General features: G+C 43.4%; 1 protein-coding gene across 6 annotated transcripts in view; it reads left to right on the top strand.

The window, feature by feature from the left end:
• BRSK2 (BR serine/threonine kinase 2) overlaps window positions 1-19,471 on the top strand; it is a 308,252-nt gene extending 288,781 nt beyond the window's left edge. For 3 of the 6 annotated variants that reach the window (XM_080596108.1, XM_080596112.1, XM_080596110.1), the window contains 2 exons: window positions 4,021-4,068; window positions 16,197-19,471. In XM_080596108.1, coding sequence (XP_080452234.1) covers window positions 4,021-4,068; window positions 16,197-16,372 — 224 coding nt within the window. In that variant the 3' untranslated portion in view covers window positions 16,373-19,471. Of the gene's footprint in view, window positions 1-4,020; window positions 4,069-16,148 lie in introns of all 6 variants that reach the window. The other 3 variants (XM_080596111.1, XM_080596113.1, XM_080596109.1) reach the window with 2 other exon arrangements.
• Window positions 19,472-25,222: the final 5,751 nt, after the last annotated feature.

The raw sequence follows: 25,222 nt of genomic DNA, 5'->3' as shown, positions 1-25,222 counted from the left end.
ATACGCACCTGATCTCTCTTACTGTGCTGGTGTATGTCTCAAAAAGAAAAAAAGATGTTCATGTGACTCAAAAGGCTTTGCTGGAGTATTGATCTGTGCATTCTGGGTGTTCATCTTTATGGCTCACATGAGCTGTGGGTTGGCTAAATAGCTACAAAAAAATCATAGTAAGAAATGGTTTCCAAGTGTGCAAAGGATTTTATCATAAAGACAGAAAAAGGGAGTAAGGAGCAAATGAAGTGCTTTTGCCAGGTCAGCTTCCATCTGCAGACGTGAAATGGGACTATGTATCTGTCAGTTTGGAACTGGACTGCCATTCAGTTTTATCTGGGGCTTGTCCAGGTCCTAGCTTTATCTTGTTTCCTGCATTCCTGTGGGATCCTTTATGTTGTAACCACTCTTGTAGTGTCTGGGGCATCACTTTATCTTGCTGTCATGCTTCCCACCTATAAGAGGCACAGTGTAATGCCTAGTTGGATTGCTAGAACACTGCATTTTGATAAACAACTTTAGTATTATTATTGAACAGACCTCAGTAAAGTTAACTGAGTAGTCCTGAAATAAAACATTTAAGAAAGAGTCCAAGCGCTCCAGATTTTTTTATAGAACAGTACATTTCAAGTAGGCACCCAAACGCGGGGAAATTCCAACCCAAATGGTAACTGCTTTGGACCAGAGGAAGTGGTATCTCCCTTGGCATCATCTCCTTTAATGTAAGTGGTTACTGGGAACTATCGGCAATTGGCAGGAGACACTCAGTGCTTTTCTGGGATCTAGCCCTGCATTTGGAGATCACAGGAGAGCAGTTGTTTGTGTGAGATTTCCTGGGCTGGGACAAGTCGCAGTCCCAGAGATACCAGATGCATCACAAACCAGGCTGTTTGATTGTGAAATTTATGAGGAATAGAAACACCAATTACTGAAAAAAATAATTTCAGGAAAGAAAATTTAGCAGAACACTAGGATTTTTTAATGGATTCAGAGCTCGTTTTGACCTTTTCATGTTCCAATCAGGAAGGGCCTATGTTAACCAAAGCATTTGTCATCTGTTAATGAACTGAACTGTGTGTCATTTATGAAAGAGTCTCGGTCAAATCTGAAGCGTGAGGGACTGCCAGCAATTCTTATGAAATAAGGAATTGCCTTATCTTCAGAAGGATTGAGTTCTGGCACTGCCACTCTGCTTTAATTAAAAAATTAAACAGCATACATTAAAAATGTAGTTACATGACCCATCAATGCTTCTCGGGGAGCATTTAGCTTTTGGACCCTGGTGTTACTCACCTCACATAACACCTTGATCCTGCAGACACTGGGTTATGGATTATTATCTGTAAGCAGAAGCCTGCTGCCAAGAATCTACGGCTTTCTAATAAGAATGAAAATTCTCCTTTAAAATTATGAAATACTTTATCATACAGAATATTTATTAAAGCAGATGTTATAAGTTGATGGAAATGAAGGAAGTATTAAAGTAGTCATTATAAGAGAGAAGCTGAAGGCATATTAACTCTGTTAGTCTCTTCGAAGATGTGGTATCAACTACTGTTTCTGGCATGCTCATTTTTGCTGTCCTTTAGGAATGGGGAAAAAAACACCTGATTGTGTATTAGGAAGACATTAGAAATAAAAATAAGTTACTGTGCAGGTCTTGGGACTGGCCCTGGCAATATGGAGAACACAAATTGTAGTTTTTGTTGTGCATAAATGTTCTAAGAAAGAAAACTGTGAAGTTTTATTAGTTTTCCTTTGATATTTTTCCATGGTCTTATATTTCAAAAGAGTCTTTGTGTTTTTTCCTATCCATCCAAAACTATTCTACAACCTGCAAAATTAGTATTTTAGGAACAAAATGGGTTACAGATCCCAAGGTGTTACATTGTCAAAAAGCCTACACTCCCTTTTTTTTCTGTTGCGGATCTGTCAGTTTGTATTCTCATCACAGGATTAATTTATGTAGACCTGTTGCACAATTAGCTTTAAATGAAATATTTAAAAGAGCTATGCTGACCACAGATGACTGAAAAAAAGACAATATTCTGAGGTACTACCTTAAGAAGGCATGATTAATTTATGTTAAAAAATCACAAAGAAAGAGAAATACTCATTTCAGGAGACTCTTAGTAAGCCAACCATAATATTTACCTATTCTGGCATTATCCAAGTGCTACCAATTTTGCTTCTTGACTGCTAGTGACTGTGTGGTCAGTCTGGATACTCTTGAGAGAAGAATTCCAGGTGATGGAAGTGGGAGTCAGAAACAATCTTTCAGTCCTGTTTGAGACTTTCCTTGCTCTTCTTCCCTGTTCTTCTGCACTCTTTCAAAGCAGAGGTTATGCTGATGGCTGGGTGACAGCTCTGAGCTCTGCCACCGTAGATCTGTAGTTACTGCAGCTGGGTGTAGTTGACTCACAAGGGGTTGGACAGGAGCTGCTACAAGGCATCAGGTAACAGGCTTCTCCAAGTTACTGAAGAAGAAAAAAAGAGGTCATGGTTGTGACTCCTTGTCATTGCCTCAATCAGCACCTGTAGGCACTTCCTAAACCTGTTAGGCATCTTTGGGGAGAAGTATTTTTTGGGAGCTTAGTCTGCCTTCACGCAGTCAGAATAGCCAAAAACAGGTGAACTCCTGGCCTCTGACACCTCTGATACCTTGTTCCAAACCCTGAATCCTCTCTTCTCTTTCACCTCCTTCCTTTTTCCCCTCTTTCTGTCAGTCTTGTGCCTTTCTGAGAGACCTTCCATGGGTTTAATCTCCCATTCAGCTCTGTCAGCCTGCCTCTGACCTTTGGGGTGGAGAGCATGTAACTTCTCCTCGGACGCTTTGACCAGCATCACTGGACCAAGCACTACTCCGTGCTTTCCCAGGCGATCTGTGCAGCACAGGCCTGGCCACGTCAGAAAGCACAGCCATGCTATTCTAGCATGGGTTCAGCATACCCAGGCATATCCAGCATCCCTTCCTCCTCTTTGAAAATTACTTTTCTGTGGAGAGGCATGCTGAGAAATGGTCCTGCCCTCTCTCCTGCAGACTTTCAGCGGACAGGGAGTAATTAGAGCATCCTGGCAGGCAGGGATTTGGGGCATATGTGCGCATGTTTCCAAGAGGCCTATTTCTTTAATACCTGAGTGCTCACTGAGAGGCCAGGCAAGAGGAGACCCAAGACCGAACCAAGTGCTGTAAATGTTTTCCACTGGCTCCAGAGGGAGCATGGGCTGAGGCCCCAGGTGCCGCAGCAGCCTGGCTGACAGCAGCAGGTCTCACTTGCCAGCAGCTTTCACAGGGAAGAGACCAGCGGGGCTAGTCCTCTCCACATTAAAACTCCCATGTAGAGCTCCTTCTGCTTATCACACCTGAATTAAGAAGCAGTCGGAGGCTGTGGCAAGGGGAGCTATACACAAAGTGGACAGTAATATCACTGGGCCAGATTCTGCCACCCTTTCCAGGAGTAATTCTGTTGCCTGTGAATAGTGCCATTGAAAGCAAGAAGAGTAAGAGACTACATGTGAATGAGAAGGGCAGAATTGTTAGGGATGTGAGCATTGGGATCTAAAAGATGTTTCTGAGCTGTGTAAGTAACCACCTTAGCCCATGTCCAGTAGCACAGTGCTGCATTTCCTCCCTCTCACAAACTTTTGATGTACATAGCTGGCTGGACATTTTCTGGGTGTTGCAGGATAACTTGCAAAGCTATCCAGTGAAAGCAATGTATTTCAAGGCTTTTAGATTGCTAATATAACAGCAGAACGATTTCCACATCTCTGAAATCCCGCTAGCTGTGATAAAGAGGTGGGTGCAAGCAGCAGGAACAGGCAAGCTCCACTCCCAGTTACACGGCCAGGTTTTCACTGGCATAAAGCAGGTGGCAGAATTTGGCCTGGGTTGTGTGAAGTCCAAGACGCGTAAATGTTTCCTGCTTCAGGTAATAATGTGCTAAGTTACTACTTTATGCACAGAGGTATGGAAACCTTTTTTTATGTTTCTCCCTCCCTCCCTCCTCTTTCCGTTCTATGATCCAGACACCACTAACTGTATGGAGTTGATGACTGGCAGACTTTCCAAATGTGGTAAGAACTTCCTTCCCTACTGCCTTTTCTCCTTCCCCAGCCCCTGCTGAGCAACATAATAACACGCCGCCCTGTCCCTTCCACCTGTTCCCCTTCCCCATCCCTGCTCTCCCACGCCCTTTTCAAGACTGCACACCCCGTAACAGCCCACAATGTCTTTCACTTACCTGGTGGACATGAGCACGTACCCCTTTTTCTGATCCTCCCCATCCATGCACAGATGCACAGGCTCCACCACAGCTTTCCCCTTCATAGCACAAGTGTGTGGTGTTGCACTTCAGATTCCCCCCTCACTGTCACTCAGGCCAGTGATTTTCTTTCTTGTTTTGTTGTTGTTGTTGTTTACTTGCTGCCTTTGATTCTTGGTTCTTCGGTGAATGCTGCCCAGCTAGCTGCTGTCTCCCTTGTTCTCCTGCAATTTACTGAGACAGGATTGCTCTGTTATTTAATTCCCTTTTGCATCCACTCCCTTCTTCCCCGTGTATCTTTGGGGTAAGACCCTCTTAAATCTTCCATAAGACACACTGCATATTATCTGCCAGACAGTTAGCTGGTATAAATTGGTATAGTTCCAGTCTGGTTTTGAGGAAGGACATTGTGTTCCTAGCTGGAGAAATAGTGAACAATTAGAGGTTCAGAATTTTGTTAGGAATGAGAAAAAAAGGAGTTTCCTGCAAAACTTGCATCTCAACTTGCTTGGGGTTCCATGAATTTTGGCTAACTTGTCCCTTGCCTCCCCTCCCCTCTACGCACACATGGACTGTATTCTTTCTTTCATTACCTGTGCCTCTCCTGCCTCCTTCAAATACAATAGTGGAAATACCCAAATACTATAAGAGAGGTTTTTTTTCTTTTTCCTTTTATCTTATATAGAAAGGTTCTGTACAAGAGAAATCTGTTCTCTTTAGATTTCCATTCTGGTAGCTAGGCTGAATTCAGACATCTCTGTGAAAGGGAACACAAGCTGTTGAGGAAGTGATTGCTGAACTGGTACTGCTCTCCAGCTGGACTTGTGACTCCTGCGTCATTTCTTCGTATATTGAGGGAAGTTCTTCTGGAGTTGTTCTGCACTTTGTAACAATGAAGGAAAGCTGTCACAGTGGAGATAATATTAGGTTTATGTGCATGTGACTGAGAGCAGAATTTGTCCCGTTTCCTGATTTCAGATGATCTCTTTCCCTAAAAGTGCAGCTTTGGTCGTAGGCTTTTTTCCTTTTCTCTGAGAAGGGCTCATATGATTTCTTATTTGAGTTTTCTGGTTTACACCATTTCTGATCTCTTCACAAAGACTCATTTAATTTGTAGGCAGACCTGCAGCTTCTTCTTGAAGGCATCAGACAGCAAATTTCTGTTCTCCCTCAAGCCTTTATTTCTTGCCTTATCTGGCATTCACATCATACAAAAATACTGAAATGCTGATTCTGCTGATTGCTTGCACATTAATTGAGCTACACGGATAACCAGTCAGTACTCTGCACTCTCTAAACAGAGCATTACTGTTCACTCCCAGCTCAGGCAGGCCTTCCAGCTGTCACAGTGTCAGCATCCGTCCAACAAGGGACAAAAAGGACAAAGTGAATGCCAGCAAGAAGACTACTTTATGGCAGCTACAGCACAAACAGAGTACATACATAGATCCAGAGAAGAGATAGGAAGAGGTGTTGGGCTTTAATGGAGCTGCTTCCTTTGAATCAAATTCCTGTTGGTGTGCTCACAAAAAACAGAGGTTGTGGTGATGCTCACGGTGCTGAATTCCACCCTCCTATATGACTGGAGAGCTATGTTGTGTGCAGGGGAGCTCACCCAACATTCAATCAGGGAAGTAAAGCAGAATGATGCCAGGATTTAACCTAGTATTGGCAACTGTCCTCTGACTTTGAGGACAGGCAGCACTCTGTGGAGTTGGCACAGCGTTCATCTAGTAGCAGCCAATAGTGTAAGAAAAACTACACTGAATTTTTTTGACCTCATCATCGCTCCACATTTTAGGAATGAGCATAGGAAAACATTTGTGGAAGAGTTAACACTGGAGCAGGAAGAGCAAATGAGATGCATTATGCCTGGCTCAGCCATGTGAAAGCTGTGGTGGGAGTGAGGAATATCTCTTCACCTACTATAAAGCACTGAACATTGTAATTAACAGCAAGGCAAATTTATTTAGTCCTTTAAATGTTATTTCATCTTACGCTAGTAAGTCATCAATCTGAGAAATGATTCTGCATCTAGCCATTAGCATTGAAGAACAAGTTATTGTTGAATGGCAGAGGTATGTCAGAGGACCTGCCAATGTCCAAATGACGTAGGAGCTGCTGTATCGGTCCTACCTGCGCACACTGCTGCCAACTCTTAGTATTTCACTAGAGAAGAAAAACATTTGGCTCATAATCAAGTTGAAATGCACATTGGGATGGAATATTATATTTTAAGTTTCCACCCACGTCAGCAGGGGAAGGGGCATTTCTAGTGTCAGGAAGACTAAACTGATTTCCATGAAGTCTTTAGTATCTGTTTATAAGAATAACTTTGCCTTGAAAAAGCTCTTTACATTTAAAATGCAGCCATAACCTGAAAATTGTCTGTAGAAGTGACACCTTCCAGCTTAGCTGATCTTTCCCTTGTGCATATTCAGAGCCAAATCAGTTTAGTGACAAATAAGCTTTACTATTTTATGTGCTGCCAGTAAACCTTATAAACTTAACACAGCTGTAAAAGACTGAGCTGGATCCTGTTTCTTTTGAGGCAGGATTGAGAGAACTGTTTACTATCATCTAATCTGGTATTTATGTCTATCTCATTGAAGAATAGATTGTATAATTAACAATGCAGTTCTAATAGGTTCTCCTGAATCTTTACATAAAAAAATAAAAACAATAAAACCAAAATAATACTCAAACTGGAAAGCCATCAAGCTTCAGCCACAAAACAAATCTCATTATAGATTGAGCACATTGGATCTGGAGCCATTGATATATACCACACGGAAGCCCAATGCCATTTCAGTAGTCTTTGTTCAAAAGAGTCTGTCTTCACAAACTTGAATGACTTTAAAGCCTTTAATTCGTGAGCAGAGTTTGTTTGGGCAGTTGAATCAGTAGTAAAGCTGTTACACAGTCTTGAATAGCTCCCTTTCCCAGCAATCCGTAGTTTTTTGTAGCCTATAGTAAGCATGTTTCACCAAGGTGCTGGCTGCTGGCAGAAAGCTCAGAAAAGTTTGCCTCATTCTTCATGTTATCTTCTGAAAAACCCTTACCAGGGAGCCTGTAAACTTTCCAGTTTCCCTGCTGTGGCTGTCTGGGGCTGAGTTTTATTTCCAAGTAAGGCAATCTTTGCTTGTTGCTTTCCATCTCTCATGACTCTCAGGGAAGTTTTCAGTTACATCAGTGGCACTTCCAAGAACATGGGTGATGATCAGAGATTATTATGTGTAAGTAATGCAGCTCCAGTCAAGTCATGTGATTGTGTTTGGCACTGCACAAACATGCTTTCTTGCAGAGTCTTAAACCATAACCCTGTGAGAAAAGACTAGTCAGAAGACATCGTGCTTAAACATACTCTGTTGCTGTTCACAGTTTGAAACTGTCTTCAGTTAAACAAAAAGCCTTGCAGATCCTTGTGTATACCAATGGCTATCACCAAAATGAGCTGACCAAAGCAGAAGCACAGCAAATTCACTTGCCTTCCATATCTTTTCAGTGTATCTCACTCAAATCTGTTGGTTCCAGTATTTAGGAGATTGACAGAGCTTCCTATTCTGAGCCATCCGACATTGTCTCCTATGGCCAATCATCATCCTTTGTGCACACTTGCAGTAAAGGCTTCTCTTTACCTTCTTGCAAACGCAGTTTGATTCATACAGATGCAAGCCCAGGTCAATATTACCCCAAGCTACTTGAGAAATTAGGAAAGGTTTCGTAGTTTTAAACTGGTTACACCACCTCTGGGTTGCAGTTACAGCATGTAACTTAGTGAGTGCTAGTTTAGAGACTCGCAGTGTTATTAACAGCAGCAAATATCTGGATTTGGTGCTCTCAGAAGTGATCCATACTAGCATCAGTTAGAGTAACCCTGCTTCTTTCAGAGTAGCCTTTTGATCTTTGATGGAAGAGGAGATTGATGATTTGCATTCATAAAGTCATAATGGATGGCAGAAACACTGATGCTGAGACCTGCAGAAAAAAAAATGCATGCTGTCCTCCCAGCTCAAAGGCTATCCTCACCTTTGCTACACTGCGAGGTTGTCAAAACAATATTCTCTTTATCAGCATTTGTGAAAAATGTGCTTACGACCGGTCTTTCTGAGCATGGCTGATTCTTGATGGATATGGATATAAATTGACACCCAAATGAGAGATCAAATTAAGAAACCCACCTTCATTTCACCTGAATATGTGAAAGATCACATATTCAATCATAACGTGTGGATCATGATAAGTAAGATAATTCAGAGTTTCCAAAGAGTTCAAGCCAAGTTTCTCAGTTATTTGCTATCCAAATGGGTGCTTGATTCCCTCCATGCTGTAGCCGTATCTCCTCATTCTTGTGTTGTGTTTGGGACACACTTCTTTTCCAACTCATAACTCATATTTTGCTCTGTAGAAGAAGGTAGCAATAAAGATGGCAACTTGGCACTAAAGATGTATCCAGATATATTAAGCTATTTGTTATATATCAGTTTCTGTTTTGACACTGTGGCCAGATTTTTGCTGTCCAATACAAGATCTTTTCTTCTTTCTCTGTAATAATACCTATTGCAGAAAGCACACTTCTCTCTTAATTAAGATAACAGTACTTACGGCAGGCAGTGCTTCAGAATACTCCATGTGAATATTTCCTTGCTGTACTAAGCTGAATTTGCAATGGCCTCCCCTGAAAGTTAAATCATATTTTGAAGGGGTTGATTCAGAGGAAATGAGGAATGAACATTTCACCAGCATACACAGTTCATTCCTCTCCTTAGGAACAGGTCAGAGAACTTAAAGCTCCTAAGATCACACATAAACATCCCTCTGGCAGGAAAGGAAAAAAGTCATATTATTAAGTGCCAATACATTTCTGACATTTTTATGGACAAAAAATTAAATGAAACAGCAGAAGTCTTTAAGAGAATGGGTAGCAGCAATACTATCATCTACTGTGGCTTTGTGAGTATAGGTTGTCATCCTACTCTCTCATCACACACTTGTGCAGACAGATCTTTGTAAAAGGACAGACATACAAAGAATTCTTGGGCTGACTCCTTTACCAACCAATTTGCCAGAAGTGTGATTCCACAAGAAAATTTGGCATCTCTTCACAGCACTGTCGTTGCCTGCTCTTTCAGTGCCACCAGCTGTCCAAATGAACATGATTCCCTCTTCATCGTCATGTCTCCTCTTTTGAAAGATATGTGGTGGTGCTGGAGTGGTCAGAGCTATTCATCAGTAATGGACATGTTTGTTTTCCAATTAATTACTCATGTTTTAGCTCTGCAGAAGATAGCAGGAAGGGAATACGCCTCATTTATTTAGGTCTTTGCTGGCTGTGTTCACCATCCTCTAACTCAGTCACCCAAGAGGTACCCATCTCAGTTACATTGCCTATGACAGGAGAGGCTGAATTTTCTCTGTGAGAGAGTGAGAGAAAAAACGTGTGAGACAGAGGCAGAATGGGCATCTGGATGCATCTGGCTAATCACAAGTATTGGGCCTACCTCCTGCACAGGAGAAGGGATGTTTTAGGGGAGTAGGAACAAGGATGGGTTATAGGGCATTTGAATGTCAGGTTGGTTGTTCAGATCTGCCCAGATGTGTAGCCACTGAAAGTTCCCACCTGCTGGTAGCATGAACAGCTGTGCTAACAGTGTGTGATAAGTGGAGTAGTTCCTACCAGCAGTCTGTTTCTGCAAACACTGTTATCAGCTGGCATTTTTACAGAATCCAAGGACTCTGGAAAATAAGCTCTGTTCTTTCCTTTGGAAGTAGTCTTGCCCAGTTACAGTTCAGGTGTCCTGCTAAGAAACTCAAGTTATCCTGTGGGCTGTCAGTCTGCCTCCATTTTCTAGTCCTAAACCAAAATAAAATCAAAACAGCTGTCCAATTATATAACTTACCGGGGAAAAAATAAATGGGAGAACTTGTTTTGGTCAATCTGTTGTGTGACAGTTTAAAAATCTAGCAAATATGAAACCACATACTTGTCTCCTGAAAAGCTTTTCTGACTTCCTATATTTTTAGAGAAGTACCAGTCTTGGGATTTCAGCAGTTCCTTCAGCTCACTTCAAGTAGGGTAGGATGGGTTCATAGATTAGGAAGTTCTGTGTGATGGCCTCCAGCAAGACATCGCAACTGCCTTTCAGTCACCCTTCTCCAGTCTAGAGGGAGACCTCATATATCCAATTTAGCTTAGACAAGTTGAGCAAAAGTTTTCTTTATCATCTTCTTTGATAGTGAGTGAGCTCCATGAGGCCTCTTTCTGATTTGCATTTGTACAGTGCCAAGGCCAGGGACTCCTTAGTCTGAAGAAAGACCCCTACATGAGATTGTAATTAAATGAAGAGGAGTAGGCCAGTTTTACCTCTCTGATATCCCTTTCATTGCAAATATTTCTGGAGTGGGTTCTCTATTTTAAATCTTCTGCTATTGAAGGCAAAGTGACTCTGCCAACAGAAAACAGACAGAAAGTGTCTAGTCTTAAAAAAGGGGGCTAGAATTTTGTCAAAGTAGCAAATGGGTTTGAAAGGGACTGGGTTATCACTCATCAACAGAATGTTTCAATGCATTATGTGGAAGGAGTTGGATTTTTGCTACATTATTCACTGAAACCTTGGCTGCTATTGAAATGAATAGCAAGCTAGGGATGAAAAAAAAAGAAAAAAAAAAAACAACAACAAGGGCAGAAAGCAGGCAGAAAGGATGTGAAAGCAACATGAAAAGGAATATGGGAAGTCAGGTTGACAAAGTGTCTCTCTCTGTTTCCAGTTGAGACCTATGTTTTTCCATTCATTTTCTCTCAAAGCCTAAGCTAAAAATGCAGAAACTCAAAATTTGTCAGGCTATACAGAAAGGAAAGGCACAGGATAATAATCTCACAGATGGCATATTTGCTTTGTGCAACTTTGTGGTCAGCACCACAAGGATTAATGCATTAAAAGTTGTTATGGATGTGAGAGAGATGGTTTCACAGGACAAGAAAGTGCCTCAGGGTTTGCTTCCACTAAGGCAATGGGAATGTTGCCATTTGCTTGAATGAAAACAAGACCAAGTCCTTATCTGGCTGTCTTAAAATGTTACAAAACAGCAGGCTCCAGTCAGGGACTGAAGCCTCCAAGGTTATCCTGAAGCTGCTTGTTCACCACCTCCTGTTAAGTTTCCTCTGGAGGACTTGGAAGGTCTTTGCAAGGTCAGAGCAGATGCACCCTCTCCTTGTGCCACTCCTGGTGCTTGGGAGTGAGTCACCTTCTCTCTTTCCTCTGTTAACCTGGCTCTGCCACTTCAACTTCATGTGACACCACTGGGGCTAAAGTCAATGTCACCAGACTTCTTAGGAACAGCAAATGAGATACAGAGTACTCTGAGGGCTGATACAAGCCATCTGCCCAGCTTCCTTTTACCTCTGTGTCTGTTCCCAGCCTTACTTCTTCCTTTTAGTTCCTCTTGTATTTAAATACATTCACAATTTTGACTCCTTTTGAGATATTTGGCCATGACAGAGCTGCACACAGGTGCCACAAACCAGCACCTTCTCCTTAAATCTGTTTCTTTAGTGTCCCTTCAACACATGACCCTTTCATAAGCTTCAGTGCTTGTTTTCAAACTCATTCCCCTTCCCCATCTTGCAGCATCCAGCTCCTTGGACTAACTCAAAAATGCACATATCCATCTCCTCCTAACAGATGTAAACCTAATGCTCTGAACCTCCCCTCCTGCCTCTGATCCTTCTTGCAGTTTCTCACCCTTGCTGCCCTTCACGCTTTCTTTGCTCTGTGTTGATGAACGTTTGCTCTCAAGGGGAAAGAAGACCTTAGTTACGGATGCATGAAATGCCAGGGAAGTTTTGAAGAATCAGTGAGCCAAACCTTCATCCCTGCCCAGAGAAAATGGGATGTCATCTCACTTTCTGAAATAAGAGAGGCAGCCTCTTTGAGGCCCCCAGATGGACTCGCAGGTGTAGGAGCCTGTCACATATTTTGCACTGAATGCTAGGAGTGGAAGATTGCTGAAAAAGCTATTCTAATCCATCATCGCCTGCATTTTCAGGTCTTGTTTTACTGGCCGTATAAGCCCAAAGGGAACTGAGAACTAAGAGGAGCAACACCACTCACCATTTTCATGCTTCCAGCATAGCTGCCCCGTGTTTACATATCCCCAGAGAGAAATGTGAGGACTCTCTGTCTATTCAAAGACCAATATCTAGACCAGCCCAAGAGTGGGCTAACAAGCTGCCCTGCAGATAACATCAATGCCGTGATTGTCTGTAGTGCTTGGCGTAGGATCAGTTCTTTCTTGACTGCAAGATAGGAAAGTATTATTACCAAGTATTTAATTACGAGGCCAGATACTACAAAAAGCAAAGAAAGGAAAGGGTTAGTGAAATGGCCTATTTTGTTTTTCAGTAGCTCTCTTTAAATATCCCTAAGGATTTCTTACCTCCCATTAAAATTTTACCTGAAAATGCTGATTGTGAGGAATCCAGTAGAGATACAGGCAAAGAAAAGCAGACTGTTAAATACTCTTGCTGCAGTAAATCTCCAAGCACTTGAAAGCCAGTAGGGCATGGGGAGGAGAAAGGGTGGATGAAACAGGGGCTGCATATTTTAATAGGATGATTAAAAATCCTGTATCAGAACTCATCAAGTACAAGATATTTACATACAATTTTTAAAATGTTTTATTGCTCCATTCTTGCAAGTTGTACTTTTGTCTGCTGTTCCTGTCTACGTGAAAAGTAAAATTTCCCCAATTCCTGCAGAGCACTGCTTACTCTGCCCTCTTCTTTCCCTCTAAGCTTGTTGAATAAACTGCTCAGCTGAATAATCGGAGATACTCCCCTCCCCTTTTCTCCCAATCTAGCAGTCTTTCCCTCTCCAGCATTTTTTTCAGTGCTCTTTTTCATTCTCTCTGCTGACTCCATTTGCTTATGAAGATGAGAGGTCCAAAGCCACATAAGAGCCAGATCTGCCCACATTCCTGCATTCAAGGCTGAGTGTTTGTTTTTTTTTTCTCTGAAAAAGAGTATTCACTTAAAAGAAGTAGAAATGAATCTGAGTAGATAGAAAAGAGTCTGAGCAGAGCATGCACCCACAAACCTAATACAGTTTTAGAGAGGCTTAGTGAAAAATTGGAATTAGACGTCATAGATCTGGAAGAGATATCTCCTTTCCAAAGCATTTGCATGCACGTGGAAGGAGGCAGGTGGAGCTTACAGAGTTCTGACCCAGAAATGGCTGAGAGTTTGATAGCTTTTCCTATCTTAGCCAGAAACTGAGATACATGTGTTGCCTGGCTGTTTGTTCAGGCCCGTCTCTAAGGCTTCAGTCTGTTAGCTGAATGATACCCTTCCAGAAACTAACAGCCATTTGCTTGGGGCGTGGGTATAATTGAATGCACAGAGAGAACCAGGGCCAGCAGTAAGTTAAACACAAAACTGCAAGTACAGGAAGACAAGGAATGAATTAGATAAGAAAGACTGTGATCCTTCACTCTATTTACCAGCCATTTGGTTTCTCTCTGTGCCTGTTACCATGCAGAAGAAAGCAACAACTACCTGGCTAGCATGGGGCAGAAGAAAAAGTACCACATTCTGTTTTGTAGGGCACAAATCCTACATATTGCACTTTCTTTGCATAAGAACAGTTGATGTCTGTCTAGTATCTTCCATTAGAGAGTAAGACAGCGCTCAACAAGCTCTTCAGAAACGTTAACACACAGAGACAGTATTTGCCTGCTGTAGTAACTGATTTGCCTGTGTGTATAATAAAAGTGAAAGGAAATAGAATATTACTAAGTCACCAGTGTCCACTAACTGTGAATAAGGGGTGCTCTCTGCTACGCAGAAACCCCTTTGCTCTGGACTGAACGTTGCCATCTCAGGGAAGGAAGGCCCCACTCCTCACAGCATGCCACATCACTGCAAGGCAGAAACAAGGAGCCTGTTTCCTTCTGGGAGCCGGAGAACAAAATTACTTAGGTGGGATGTAAATGAGCGGATTTGAATTTGTTAGAACAACGGAGCCAACAGTGCCAATATTGAGAAAAGCACAATGGGGTTTTAATGATCACAAACAGTCGTCACCTGTATGGTGTAGGCTAGGTAAGAAACAGTCCTTTCAACATCCATGTCCAGAGGATTTATTGTGACCCCTCAGATGTCTGGTCAGGATTAATCCCCCAGTCCAGGAAAATTAAAAGGGACTAGAAAAGCCTCACAAGGGCTACCTTTATGATAGTAGCTGGTCCATTTCCTTCAGTAGCTTCACAGAACCTTTCCTTGGGTATGACCTTCCACACATCCTCTCACACAGGACTAGACAAACACCACACACCGCTGCTGCCTGGAGGTCCAAAAATACAGTGGCAGAGAGGTGTAGCCACTACTACAGTGGGCACTCCAGCATGAGAAAAGAACCTGCTGCACAGCCTCAGCCCAAGCTGTTGTGTTGTGAAACCTCCATGGACTGTTCCTGGGTTGGTACCACTCATGCTGAGACACAGTTGGGTCTTTCACTGCATTGGATGTACGGCAGACAGGAATTAAATGAAGACTGTCAACTGTCTGGCTCTCACCAGTCAAGGTGTTGCATGTAATTGCCCTGGAGCTGCATAATTAAACCCAGCACATAGCTGTTAGTCAAGCACGTGAAGGCTCCTTACGTATCATTTGTGCCTTGTGAATTGAGAGGTCTCAGATGCCTGCATTCAAAGGGCTTTAGAAGAAGACTCACTGCATTCAATGCAGGGTCTGTCTGTTCCTTTTGGCCCCTGGAGGTGGGTCTGTGATGCATCACACTCCACAGTGACAAGTGGCATTGGTAAAGTGAATCTTGGATTTGATCAGAAGGTGAAATGGCGGGCAAAGAGACTCTTCAAAATGGCATGAAAGATTGTATTCTGATGTGCACAGTGCCCAACCCATGTTAAAACTGCAGCCTGCTCCAGTGGCTGGCTTAATGAGATACCTTTTCCACCAGCATGAAACCCTGCATTCTTCTGTGGCTCCTAGCTCCCCTGAAAGCCATGTCAGTGTTGTGGAGGCTGTATTGTAGCGAAAACATAAATTCAGGACAGTGAGGAAGCAGTTCTTGACCCTAGTAGGTCCCAGAAATATTTACAGCCAGAAAAGTCTGCTTCTACATAGCATTCAGTATCTTCATTTTGAGGTGCCTGTTGTAAGAAGGTTGTGAATTTGCTTAGAGGCTTGCAAGCACAAGCCATAAATCACACATGCAGATGGAAGTAGTCATGTCAGCCGTCTCTCATTTTTCACATATTTTCTTCCTTAGAGCACTCAGGCACTTCAGGCTTAATATCTGAAAGGTGAGCAAGCAGATACTCAGAACGAAACAGAAAGCAAGCAAGAAAAGCATAATGCCCAGTGCAGCCAGAGAACTTAGCAGGGCTGCAAAGCAAGGCATCAATTGGTGACCACCTTAAAAAAATGTAACAGCAGCACTAAGATGGGATTTGCCTGTACTCAGCCTTACGTTCACTGACGTCTCATTGCGGAGTGGCCAAATGACTCCAAGTAGACTGAACTATTTCAACATGGTACTGTGTCCTCCTGCTAGGTGAGACAGCTGTACCCACCCTCTCAGGAGAAAACCAGGACCTACCACCTAGGTGCTTTGTGCTCCCAGCCTCTTTATTTCTGTAGGTGTCCCATCCTAAACACTCTTCCTCTTCCTGCTCATTGTCTTCATCCCCCACACACCCCCACGCACGTGGCTCTGGATCTCCTCATCATGTTCTTCTCGTTAAAAGCCCCATTGTTCATTTGTTTGTTTGTTCTCTCTCTTTCTCTCCTCTTTTTCTCTCTTTCCCTCTTGTTTTTTTTTCTTTCTTCCTTTCTTTCTTTCTTTTTTTGTCTCCTCTGTTTTGTGTACCCAGGCAGCCCATTGAGTAACTTCTTTGACGTAATTAAACAACTTTTTTCAGACGAGAAGAACGGGCAGGTGAGCCATCCCCCCGGCACGCCAACCAAGCATAGCGCAAACAGCAAGCGGAGCGATTCCGGTTCTAATGACTATGGGTCTAGAGGAGACAATAAGTACCCTGCTGGCAAAGACAAGGCAAAGATGGTCTCATCAGTCGGCCTACAAGACCAACCTTAAATAAACACATAAAAATTAAATAACTTAGAAAAAAAAATCAAAAACAAAAAAGCAAGAAAGAATGAAAGAATATTCCTTAGCAAGCTAGCCTCTAAACTAGAAGGATGTATATACCTTGCCACAACAGTACAAAACTGTCTATAGACAAATTTTGTATGAAGGAATGACTGTATATATATACATATATATATTTATATATGATATATAATATATATCTCAGAAACAAACACAAAAACAAACGAACAAAAGAATGAAAAGAAAAGAAAGAAAAGAAAAGGTAGCACAGATGACAAACCCAGTTCGACAGATCTTGGGTTGTGGTTTTTTTGATTGTTTTTTTTTTTCCTCCCTTTTTTTGAATGTTTTTCTTTTTTCTCCTTCCTGATTTTTTTTTTTATTTTTTTGTTTTCTTTTGGTTTGTTTCTTGTTCTGTTCATGCTCTCTCTGTGTTTCTGACGACACCACTTGTTTCCGCTCTGCTACCAGGAATTATCCCGAAAAGTTAACATGTCAGCCACGGCTTCACCTTCTGTGCTCTGCGGACACTTGTTGACGGAAGGCAACCGATGTAGACTGTCCAAGGACCAGTCCTGTTTGAGGTTCCCAGCCTCCCCTCTCCCTTCGGGAAGTGGGTTTCTCCCCCACTTCTCCCCAAACACCTCCCCAATGCACGCCTTTTTTTTTTTTTCTCTCTCTTTTTTCTTTTTTGGTGCTCCACAAGAGAGATCTGCTCAGTTATGGGATTGCACAGTCTGGGCTGAAAGGAGGTTGCAAATTGTTGGAGTGAAACCTTTACCCTTGGCAACTTCTGTCCGCGCAGGTGAACACAGCCCGGAGGGGAGGGTGCGGGGAAGGAGAAGGGGTAGCGGGAGTGCAGTGTTTTGTGAATCCAGAGCGCGTTCTCATCAGAAACCAGCCAGGAGCAACTCAAAACTAAGCGTTGAACCAAGACAAAATTGGGGAGCTTCATCACAGGATTTTCTTAACCTTCTTTTTCTCCCCACCACCTTTTCCTTTTCTTTTGTCCTCTTTTTTATATATACATGTATATGTGTGTGTATATTTTCATATAAATATACATACATACATACATATATATATAGACACAGAATATTTATTTTTTTTATACTGTATCATTTTGCTTTTTGACCTGCTGGAAGGGGAAAGGAATAAACTTAGGAGGGAGAGGGGGTTAAATGAATAAACACATACAAACAAAACATTAAAACTTAGGGAAAAGGCAACTTCTGGTAGCAAAGAAGAGGGACACGACTCTGCCAAGGACTGTCTCTCCCACCACCAGGCACAGTTGCCGCTGCTGCTACTGCTGTTCCTCCTTCGACACCTTCCTCCCCATCTGTCAGCTCCCTGCCACTGTGCCACCGTGCTGGGACCTTCTTCCACCAGCTGGATCCTCCACCACACCCTGCATTTAGAGGCAATTGTGTTGCTAGTGCTGCATTGATATCAGTATTATTATTTCTTTAAGTTACCAATTTCATTTGTTGGCTTGGGTGATTTTTTTCTAAAAAAAAAAAAAAGAAAAAAAAAAGAAAAGAAAAAAAGAAGACGAAGAGGAGGAAGAAAAGAGACTTATCTTGGGTTTTATTTCCTGTGTGTGTGTGTGTGCAAATCACTGGCACTTAGTTAATCTGAGCAAGACAAGGTGGAGTCAGGGCAACGGGAGACTTAATCACGAAGCTACTGTAAACTTTAAAAATTACTGCAAGATATTTTTATAAAGTTTTGTTTTGTTTTGTTGTTTTGTTTTTGTTTGTTTTTTGTTTTCTGTTTGTTTTTTGTTTTTGTTTGAAGGGGAGGAGGGTGGGATTGGGTGGATGGGGACCTTTTTTGTGTTTCAGTTACTAGGTCTTGGTTATTTATATATACATATATATATATTTAAAAAAATAAGCTGTTAGATATATCTTCTGTTTAATAACTGTGTAGAGGCAACATTGATTCTTATTTATTTTGTGGAGGAGGGCGAAAAAAGACACAGAAACCCCGTAAGTGTTCATCTTGTGACTTTGAGAAAGAAGAATTGCTGCCTTTTTTCCTCCTCCTCAAGAGTTACGTGACCAAGTGTAACTTATTCTGGCCCAAGCTCAAAGGTTAAACAAACAAAAAAACGTGGTTTTACGCGTGGAAGACAAAACACAGTGAGAAGTACTTCTTGACTGAGATTTTAAGAATGTAGGCTTAGCATTAGTGTTCAGCTCTTTTATGACCTTCGATTGCTGCTCGTTGGGTTCCTATGGGTGTATGTTGTATCGCAAGATTATTTTTTTTAATGACAATGTTGGATGAGTTCTTTTTTGTTGTTGTTGTCGTTGTTGTTTTTTTTCATCATTTTTCCCCTTCTTGGACCAGTTTTACTTGTACATAGGTTTGAAGATTAAAAAGAATTTTTAAAGACACAAGTGGGGCAAAGACATTTGACTTTGGCCCTGTTTCCCCATTCCCCCAAATGGGAGGGATTTATTTTATTTTTTGTTTTTATTTATTTATTTATTTTCCCTATTCTGAACCTTTTCTCTCGTATTGCTGTGTGCATGTCAGACACCAGGGGGTGATGGCTGGGGAGGGGGGGAGGCAAGGGTGCAGGAGAGGGGGGCAGTTTTAATTGCATGACATTGCTGTAAATTAGTCTCTTTTGCTTTCGTTGTCTTTCCTGCCTCCACCCTCTCTCTACTTCTCCTCCAAGCTCCCCTCCCATCACCCCCGTCCTTCTTTTCCCTCTTTTCTCTTCCCTTGTGTATAGATTTTGATGCTTCTGTTACATTGTACCTCTACAAAAGGCTGGGATTTCAATACAAAATAATAATAATAATTTAAAAATACCTATATCAGCAAAACCCATGTGGTACAAGCAGGAAGGGGATTACTTACACAAGATATAAGAATAAATGAAAGCAATACCTCTTGTTATCCTTCCTATTTTGTACTTTGAAGACACACACGCGCGCACACACACATATACAGACACAAACTGACATTATTTAATGGTTTAAAATGGACAAAAAAATCTGATGTATCCCTTGTTAAATAACTGTGAGCAACTTTAGTTCAAAAACCAATAAATTCATTCAGTAAAGATACTAGCTGTTGAGTGTCTTGTTTATGTCCGTGAAAAAGAACCTCCTCACACCAGCATCGAACCCGGTAAGTACCATGTCCCTGCTTTCTATGCGGAAGCAGAAGCAGATGGCCGGCGTGTGAGGCAGCATCCTCCTGGCTGTGGAATTAACATCTCCCCATTAGCGTTTTGGGGTCTGCACGTGCTGCACCCAGCGTGCCCTAGTGTCCCCGCCCAGCACGCTGTGCACAGGCAGAGTTCAGCCCCATTGGTCTGGTTTTCACAGCAGTGCATTGAAAAAGGTGAATCCAAATTGAGGGAAAATGAAAACCCCCAGATCTGGCCCAGAAGAAAACCTCTGCACCATAAACTGTTGCTACTGATGATTGTTCTCATCTCTAACCTGAGCTTCTCACATTGCTTCCAGATTTAGCATAGGAAGGATTTCTCCACCCTCCCTGCCTGAAACACTCTCTCAGTCAGACACATTTGAAAAAGCTTTTCAGGTACGTCCCTGGGTTGCCTTGGGCTGTGTTGCTGGTCGGTTTGGGCATCTGGTGGCTTGTGCCCCTCTCACAGCCTCAGGGTATTCTCATTAATGCTGGATTTGTAACTGCTGGGTTCACCCAGCCTGGCTGCTTGCCTTGCAGGCTCAGAGGTCAGTGGCACACGCCTGAGAGAACAAGACCTCTCTGGATGTCTCTGGCCACAGCCATCCCCAGCACCTTGTGCTCCCCTGTCACTGCACTGGCAGCGCTGCTCCAGAACAGCTCCGTGCTCTGAGGGCTCACGGGATGGGGTGCCGGGGCCTGGGGAGGGAAAGGGGCACCCACACAGCATGGCTGCTACTGGGCATCAGCACACGGCCGTGAGGTGAGGTGGTGCTAGGCCTGGGCTGCCGCCATGCCTCTGAGGGCTGGGTTCCGGAAGGCTCCGGCTGCTGTGGAAGGCTGAGGAACCAAGGAACCACCGCCACCTCGGCCTGCTCAGCACGGGGTGGACAAGCACCTCCTCCAGGTCGTCCTGTGCACATATGGCAGCAAGAAGAGGGTGCCTGGGTGAGGTGAGAGTGATAAGATAAGGTGAGGTGAGGGTCTCAGCCCTCAGCAACTCCTGGGGTGTCATGGGGGGGGGGTCGCAGGAGGGCTCTGAGGTGTTTGTGCCAGTGGGGAGCAGTGGGGCCGGGAGCGTGCGCTTCAGGGCTGTGTTATTGACAAAAAATAAGCTCTTGCCTTGAAAAAAGCCAGAGTGTTTAGCACGTGGGGATTTACTGGTCTGCTGAAACCTGAGGGGAAGGGGGACACAGCAGCAGCAGTGGAGAAGATGGCAGCGATCAAAAAATGAAGGGAATCACACATGCTGCAGGATTTGGGCTCTGTGACACCAGAAACCCAGAACTGGGCTCTAGCTGTGTGGCATTCGCAGCTCTGGAGCAGGAAGGAGGTGCTGGACTAGAGCACGATACAGGGGAGTGGGATTTAACAGCGATGTGGCAGCAGATCTATGCTGCTTTTAAACATTTCTCTCACTTTTCCTATGTTTTCAGAAGTATTCACAAATTTGTATGGTCTTTTTGTGTCTCCAGAAGTAATTATGGTCCCTTTTATTGCTAATGATGGTCTCTGAAAGCTATAAGTAGAGAACAATGAGTTTGTAAAGCAAAGTGCCTCATGCTTAGGGCCTACCCACATTCATTCTGCCTTCTTATGTGGCCATGTTTAACCCGCTCTCTAGCTACCTGACGTTTTATTATCATCCTTAATGCATAGGAGAGAGCATGCTTTAGAGTGAAAGGGGTTTACATTTAACCTCTTCTCTGCAAAAGACCCTTTTCTGTTGTAGCTTAAATTAGAAGGCAAGCAGTAAAGGCAGCAGAGGATTTTGGAATGCCTCTGTGGTGGAGGTCTGCTGCCAGGTGCTGGCAGTTGTCTTCATCCAACCCCCCCAGGTGCTGCCTGCTAAGATGCCTGCAGCCGTGACACCTGTCCCTCGTTTAGCTGTGGTTGTGAGCTCTGCATCTCGCCATTTCTCTTTGAGAGCTCAGGCTGGGTACCTAAAACACTTGCTACATTTTACCTTTATCTCTCTGATTTTCCGTGGAGAACACCGCAACAAACAACCTTCTGAGTGTAAATTGAAGGCAGGGGAAGTGTGTAAGACAGCAGTTGACAAGTCCTATTTGTCTGCGCACACTTGCATATGAAGTTTGTTTAGGTAATGCATACATGAAAAATGCATTTATGCTCAAGGTGAACTGTTATTAATTGAACCAGTACATGACATGTGCTATATAAGCAATAAATTGTGTATATGCATCGAATGAGCAGCTGAGGCAGTAGTTGTGAGGGTAATTCACATCGCCACATGTCAGCGTACAGTCTGTTTGGGGGCTGAGAAAGAAGTCAGTGGTGTTTGACAGCATTAATGCAAATTGTCCAAGCCGTGCAAGTGATGCATGAAAATTTCCTCACTACTCAGGCTGGCTTTAATGAAAGTGATCTGATACAACTGGCTGAGCTTTAATGGTTCACGCTAGGCAGAGGCGAAGGGCAGTGTTTGTTAAACAGCAACACCTGTGTACGGCCTCCAGGCATGCTAATTCTAGTGCCTACTGTTACGAGGTGAGCCTTTCTTCCTGATGGTTCAGACAAAGCTTTAACCCAACAGGCTTGGATGTTTTCTTACATGCTGTAGCACAATGACCACATGGATCGTCTGTTGTATGCAAGTCTGCAGGACTTCATTGTTCAGCTTCATTTTATGCTAACGATTGTACCTGAGCTCGTGAAAGAAGGGCAGAGTGATTGGTAAGGAATCAGATTTAGTTCTGAGTTTCTTATTATAGAAAACAACAGGGAGGGGAGGGAGACACTTGTTTTAACATTGGGAAGTATCTTAGCTCTTTGTTGTACCCTTTAATCTCCTTATTTTGTTTAAAACCACTTCAACAGCTGCAGCTCCTTCTTAATTTGGAGAACAAAACCCTAGCAGTTCAACTGCCTGGGGACACTTGAGGCCACAAGTGGAAGGGAAACCCCCATCGAGGGCTAGTCCTTTCTTCTCCTTAATGCACAACTTATTGTGTGGGTTATTTATAGTGCTGTAATCTTGCTGAGTGCTGCTGAGAGAAACAGTGCCAGGCAGGCTGGCAGGCTTTGAAGGGCTTGAGAAATGGGATTTCCTGTTCCACCGGCTCAGAGCTGACTCTTCCCATTGTCGGGAGCTATTATCGCCTTCTCCCAGCCAAAGCAGATAACACAGCTTCAAGGTCAGGGAAGACACAAGCTCTCATCAACAGCATTAGTGGGAGGAAGAGCTCGCTTGCAGTCAGGGTGCGTGTTTCTGTAGCTGCTGTTCCTGGGGACGCTGCCTGTGCAGCCGGGTCTGCGTGTGGATGGCAGAGCACACAACAGTTGAGGTTGGAAGGGTTCACTGGGGACCGTGTGGTCTCACCCCTGCTCAAAACCTCTCAGGGCAGCCTGTTCCAGACATACGTGCTGGGGACAGGAGAGAGATCTTGTTTTCCCATGCTTCAGCTCCTCACTGACCTGCTCTTTGCAGTGGCTTTTGCACCCCTGCTGAGCGTCATCTCTTGTAGGGACGTAGGTGGGACTAGAAGGCAGCCCTGGTCCAGTCCTGCTATGGCTATGGACTTCCCTCCGTGTTGTCTGGAACAGCAGGAGAGAGGTCAATCTAGGGAAGCAGCAAGCCTTGATTCAGGGAGCACTTTTAGATTATAAAATAAATAAATACAGTCAGAAAAAAAAACTGTATTTACAGTAAAGTCTCATATACGATTGAAAATCCATTCAGATTGAGACAGTGACTTCAAATTGCAGTGTCCGTTCTGTCTGGATAATTCCTCTGAGAGCACCTTCATTCCTAATGCAGCCAGTTTACAGAACGGATGAAACAAGGCTCTCCTGACTCAGTACCAGGGCATGCTGGAGTTACCTGAAATTAGATTTCAGGGTAACCCTGTTCATGACAATTGGCTCAGTCAGGCCTGTTATTTTTATAAATAGTATAATGAAATAGTGATTTTTCTGCTGTCTGAAACAAATTACTTCCATGCTTCTGCTACAGTTTATCGAATGCATCAGGGGATCTGTTGGAGCTGCATTAGTTAGGGATGTTCTGAGGCTATGCAAAAAACCATTTTTTAGCAATATTTCAGATGATGTCCTGACTGAGACTGCACATCACCTTATGGGAGCACTCTGCTCCAGTTCGTACAGGGTTCCTGATACTTTCTTTTGTGCATAAATGCTGCAGTTGCTGGCTCCTGATGGAGACACCTTGATGGGAGCTGCTTGGATGTAGCTGTGCTTCACGTGGGACTTTGGCACGTCCTTTTGCTTACACTGAAATAACTCAGAAATGCTTCGAGGAGGACTGGACCCAGCGCAGGCATCTGTGGCACATAGTGTAGCTTGCTGGCATCCTGATCTTAAACTGCTAAACTTTATTTTTCTGTCAAAATATAGATTCAAAAAAACAGCTACCTTACTCACTGAGTCTGGGGGCATTTATTTGCCAGTACTTGTATGGCACAGCAGGTATCTCAGAACAAGACAGCACAACTCTCTTCCCTGCCCCTAGCTTCATGTTAAATGCATGAGATGGTGGTGAGGTGTCAGAGGCTAAATAGTTCATAACATAAAACAGACTGTGCTGGTGGTTTTCCAGGCACTAGCAGTGCTATACCTGGGTATAACCATGGGGGTGCCCCAGCAGTCCCATGGGGCAGAGAAGGGACTCGGGGAAGGCAACAGCACAGGCTTTTCCCTTAGCTGCTGCCCAGACAGGGAGCCACAGGTGTCCTTTGGGCAACGCAGGCGCAAATCAACCTTGATGGAAGGAGGAGGTAAGGTTGTTGTACTGCTTGTGCTTAAAAAGGACCAGCAATTTCCATGGTTTATGCCTTAGAAAAGACTGAGTAGGCTGGTCAAATCCATGTGGCAAAGTTAATGGCAGTAAGACACAGAAAGGGAACTTAATAAGAAATATTTCAAGAGAGACAGACTGATAGTTGTTGCTTCAGCCGATGGGCATCTGCACAAGGCCGTTGGCCTCACGGGGTTAAACTAGCTTTAGCTCAGGCTCCAGACAAACAATAATTCTGGCTCCAGGTCTCACTTCTGCCTCATTCTTCTTTGCTGTTCTGTGTGCTCAGCTCAGAGCACAGCAGCTGATACAGCTGCTGGAGAATCCTGCAGTTCCAGGGAAAATGTCCGGGCTTTGCTGACATAGCTGTGAGCTACAGGGAACAAAAGGGTGCTGCTGAGGGAAAAGCTCCTCGGCAGCGTCAGGGTCCTTTCGGGCTGTTCTGTGGTTTGTGGTACACGGGAGTTCAGAGAAGTGCCTTGAGCGTTCCCTTCTGAGTTTTAAATGAAGGGTCCTCATAACTCAAGTGGGCTTGCTTTATAAAGCAGTACCCCACAGCTCAGTTTGTGTGATGGTCCACCCTGTGCATTTTACACTTGAGAAGAATGAAAATCTAAGAAATTTTCTTAGTTTAAGTGGAGCAATTTTGTTTGATGCACTAGCTCTAGCTTTTAATCTTGTTGCTGGCATGTAGGGGCTTGCTTTTGCTTATTGACCCAACCAGGGACCAGCTACAGGCATTTAAGGAAAAAAAATATATATATACATATATATATGTAGCAGTTCTAAAAGTAGTTCCGCTAGGTAAGGAGCGTGTGGACTGCTGTGTCTCGTGGTTGATTCAGAGCTCTGACTTGTCCCTTTGTGTTTGGGGGTTTCCATGA

Source organism: Anser brachyrhynchus (genome assembly GCF_964034855.1).
Source record: "Anser brachyrhynchus genome assembly, chromosome: 5".
Lineage (NCBI taxonomy): Eukaryota > Metazoa > Chordata > Aves > Anseriformes > Anatidae > Anser > Anser brachyrhynchus.
This window is presented reverse-complemented; position numbering and strand designations above follow the sequence as displayed.